General features: G+C 43.0%; 1 protein-coding gene and 1 pseudogene across 2 annotated transcripts in view; both read left to right on the forward strand.

Annotated features, from left to right (window-relative positions):
* The window catches only part of LOC102242971 (armadillo repeat-containing protein 10-like), a 6,435-nt gene extending 5,205 nt beyond the window's left edge, over nt 1-1,230 (forward strand). Inside the window, 1 exon segment of the mRNA XM_014545000.1 lies at nt 331-1,230. Coding sequence (XP_014400486.1) covers nt 331-1,230 — 900 coding nt within the window.
* Nucleotides 1,231-2,069: 839 nt separating this feature from the next.
* On the forward strand, nt 2,070-2,800 carry LOC102262190 (annotated as a pseudogene). The gene has a single exon (XR_001363405.1). The product of XR_001363405.1 is annotated as a 60S ribosomal protein L10-like (transcript).
* The last annotated feature ends 614 nt before the right edge of the window (nt 2,801-3,414 follow it).

Raw genomic sequence — 3,414 nt, forward strand, 5'->3', positions numbered from 1 at the left:
CATGGGCTGTGCATATCTATACTAATAAAAGGGTCATATGCTAATTCAAAAAAAAAAAAAAGAATAAAAGTGATGACAAACAAGTACTTATCAATAATAACATTAAATGTAAATGGATTAAATGCTCCAATCAAAAGACATAGGGTAGGGGTGGCAAGGGCCTGGAAGAAAGTCCTGGGAAGCCCATCCTGGGCAGTAGCAGTCCCCTTGTGTCCCCCTCCCATCACACAGTGTGGCAGTTCTCCACAGAGATAGGCCCTCCCCTCCCCTCGCCCCATCTTGGGGGAGCCACCAGGATGTGTCGTGTCGCCGCCTGAGTGGGTGGTTTAGGCGGCGGGCCTGCTGCTCGGGGCTGGCGTCTGCACCTGCTATTGCATTTATAGGCTGACTTTGGGGCAGTGGCAAGGTGGCCAGGGGCTCTGGCTGTGTCCCTCCTGGTCTGCAAAATTCTTAACCAATGGTTCATATGATGATGTCCTAAATGCTGAACAACTTCAGAAACTCCTTTATCTGCTTGAGTTAACTGAGGATCCTTCGATCATTGAAAGAGCTCTGGTCACTCTGGGTAACAATGCAGCCTTTTCAGCTAACCAGGCTATTATTCGTGAATTGGGTAGTATTCCACTTGTTGGAAGCAAAATCAATGATCCCAACCACAGTATTAAAGAGAAGGCTTTAAATGCACTGAGTAACCTGAGTGTGAATGTTGAAAATCAAATCAAGATAAAGGTATACGTCAATTAAGTCTGTGAGGATGTCTTCTCTGGTCCCCTGAACTCCCCTGTGCAGTTGGTGGGACTGAGATTGCTAATACACATGACAGTTACCAATGACCATCAGCATATGTTTACCAATTACATTACAGACTTGTTCCAAGTGCTGCTTTCAGGAAATGGAGCCACCAAGGTTCAAGTTTTAAAATTGCTGTTGAATTTGTCTGAAGATCCAGCCATGACCAAAGGACTATTTGGTGCCCAAGTGGATTCATCATTCCTTTCCCTTTATGATGGCCACATGGCAAAGGAGATTCTTCTTTGAGCACTTACACTAATTCAGAATATAAATAACTGCTTCAAAATGGAAGGTCATTTAGCTATTCAGTCTACTTTCACTCAAGGTTCATTGTTTTTCCTGTTATATGGAGAAGAATGTGCCCAGAAAATGAGAGCATTAGTTAATCATCATGATGCAGACGTGAAGGAAAAGGTAACAATAATATCCAAATTCTAACTGGTAGGTCATATTTTCCAAACAGTAGTGCAGTCTGGAAGACAACTTCATCTTATTTACAAAGAAATTATTCCAGCCCTAGCCGGCTTGGCTCAGTGGATAGAGCGTCATCCTGCAGACTGAAGGGTCCCAGGTTCGATTCCGGCCAAGAGCACATGCCTGGGTTGCGGACTTGATCCCTGGTGGGGGGCGTGCAGGAGGCAGCCGATCGGTGATTCTCTCTCATCATTGATGTTTCTATCTCTCTCTCCTTCTCCCTTCTTCTTCTCTGACAATAAAGAAATATATTTTAAAAATATAAAAAACAAAATTATTCCAGATGCTGAATTTAAACAGTAAATATCAGATTTCATCATTTCCACAGCTAGAACTTGCCATGGTCTTCTGATTTATTTTGGACCATTTTATTGATACAAAAAAAATATAACAGCTTCTTCTGAAACATATATTTCCTTTTATTTTGCTCTTTGCTGAGCTACTTTAATTATTTCTTCTACATGAAGTGACAGTGACCTTTTTATATGTAAGCTACTCTTCTGCTATTTGCTGTGATTAGTAGTTACTCACCTGAGAGAGCATTAGTAAGTGATTGTTTCAGAACTGCCGTAGGAATGACCTTCTTTTAGTAGTAATGAGATCCTATGCTCTTGCGTCCACCTACCAGACTAGCCATACTGCTTTCAAAAGTTTATTCTAATTATTAAAATATATTCTATTCAATGAAAATGGTAAACTTTTCAGAGAAATGTTTGCTACTACTCACCCACTCCCATTCAGTGTGCCAGCATGTAAAGATGCTGTTATAAAATACTGGGATCCATCTTTCCCTTCAGCGTGCCACTGAAGATCCTGGTGTCGCCATGGGTTGACGCCCCGCCCGGTGTTACCAGTATTGTAAGAACAAGCCGTACCCAAAGTCTCGCTTCTGCCGAGGTGTCCCTGACGCCAAGATCCGCATCTTTGACCTGGGGCGTAAAAAGGCAAAAGTGGATGAGTTCCCACTCTGTGGCCACATGGTGTCAGACGAATATGAGCAGCTCTCCTCCGAAGCCCTGGAGGCTGCCCGTATTTGTGCCAACAAGTACATGGTGAAAAGTTGTGGCAAAGATGGCTTTCACATCCGAGTTCGGCTCCACCCCTTCCACGTCACCCCATCAACAAGATGTTGTCCTGTGCTGGGGCTGACAGGCTCCAAACAGGTATGCGGGGTGCCTTTGGAAAGCCCCAAGGCACAGTGGCCAGAGTCCACATTGGCCAAGTCATCATGTCCATCCGCACCAAGCTGAAGAACAAGGAGCACGTGATTGAGGCCCCACGCAGAGCCAAGTTCAAGTTCCCTGGCCGCCAGAAGATCCACATCTCCAAGAAGTGGGGCTTTACTAAGTTTAATGCGGATGAGTTTGAAGACATGGTGGCCGAGAAGCGCCTCATCCCAGATGGCTGTGGGGTCAAATACATCCCTAATCGTGGTCCCCTGGACAAATGGCGAGCCCTGCACTCGTGAGAGTCTCGGTGCTGCCCCCACCTTACACCCACCAATAAATCAATTTTTCATCCAAAAAAAAAAAAATACTGGGATCCATCCAAGTGCCCACCTATAGGCAAATGGTTAAGTCAATCATCTAGTCTTAAAGAACTAAGTAGGTCTGAATGTGCTAATGTGGAAAGACACCCATGAAATATGAATGTTTTTAAATGAAAGATATTTAGGGTTATATATGGATAGCCACTTCTAGAATGATACTCAAACTCCTGGGCATGGGACTGCGGAGTGAGAAAATGACTTTTCTATGTTCACATTCTACTGTTTGAAATTTTTACTATGGCATAAATTTAATCATAATTTTTTTAAGTTAAAAGGAAAAGTAACTAAAAAAATAAAAGACATAGGGTAGCTGAATGGACAGGAAAACATGACCCATATATTTGCTGTCTGCAAAACACCAACCTCAGAACAAAGGCTCACACAGACTGATAGTGAAGGCATGGAAAAATTTTCAGGCAAATGGAAATAAGAAAAAAGCTGGGGTTGCAACACTTATATCTGACAAAATAGACCTCAAAGTAAAGGCCATAACAAGAGATAAGGAAGGCCACTACATAATACTAAAGGGAGCAATCCAACAAGAAGATATAACTCTGGTAAACATATATGCACCCAATACAGGAGCACCCAAATAAATA

This window comes from Myotis brandtii, unplaced genomic scaffold, assembly GCF_000412655.1.
Source record: "Myotis brandtii unplaced genomic scaffold, ASM41265v1 scaffold393, whole genome shotgun sequence".
In the NCBI taxonomy this organism is placed as follows: Eukaryota; Metazoa; Chordata; class Mammalia; order Chiroptera; family Vespertilionidae; genus Myotis; species Myotis brandtii.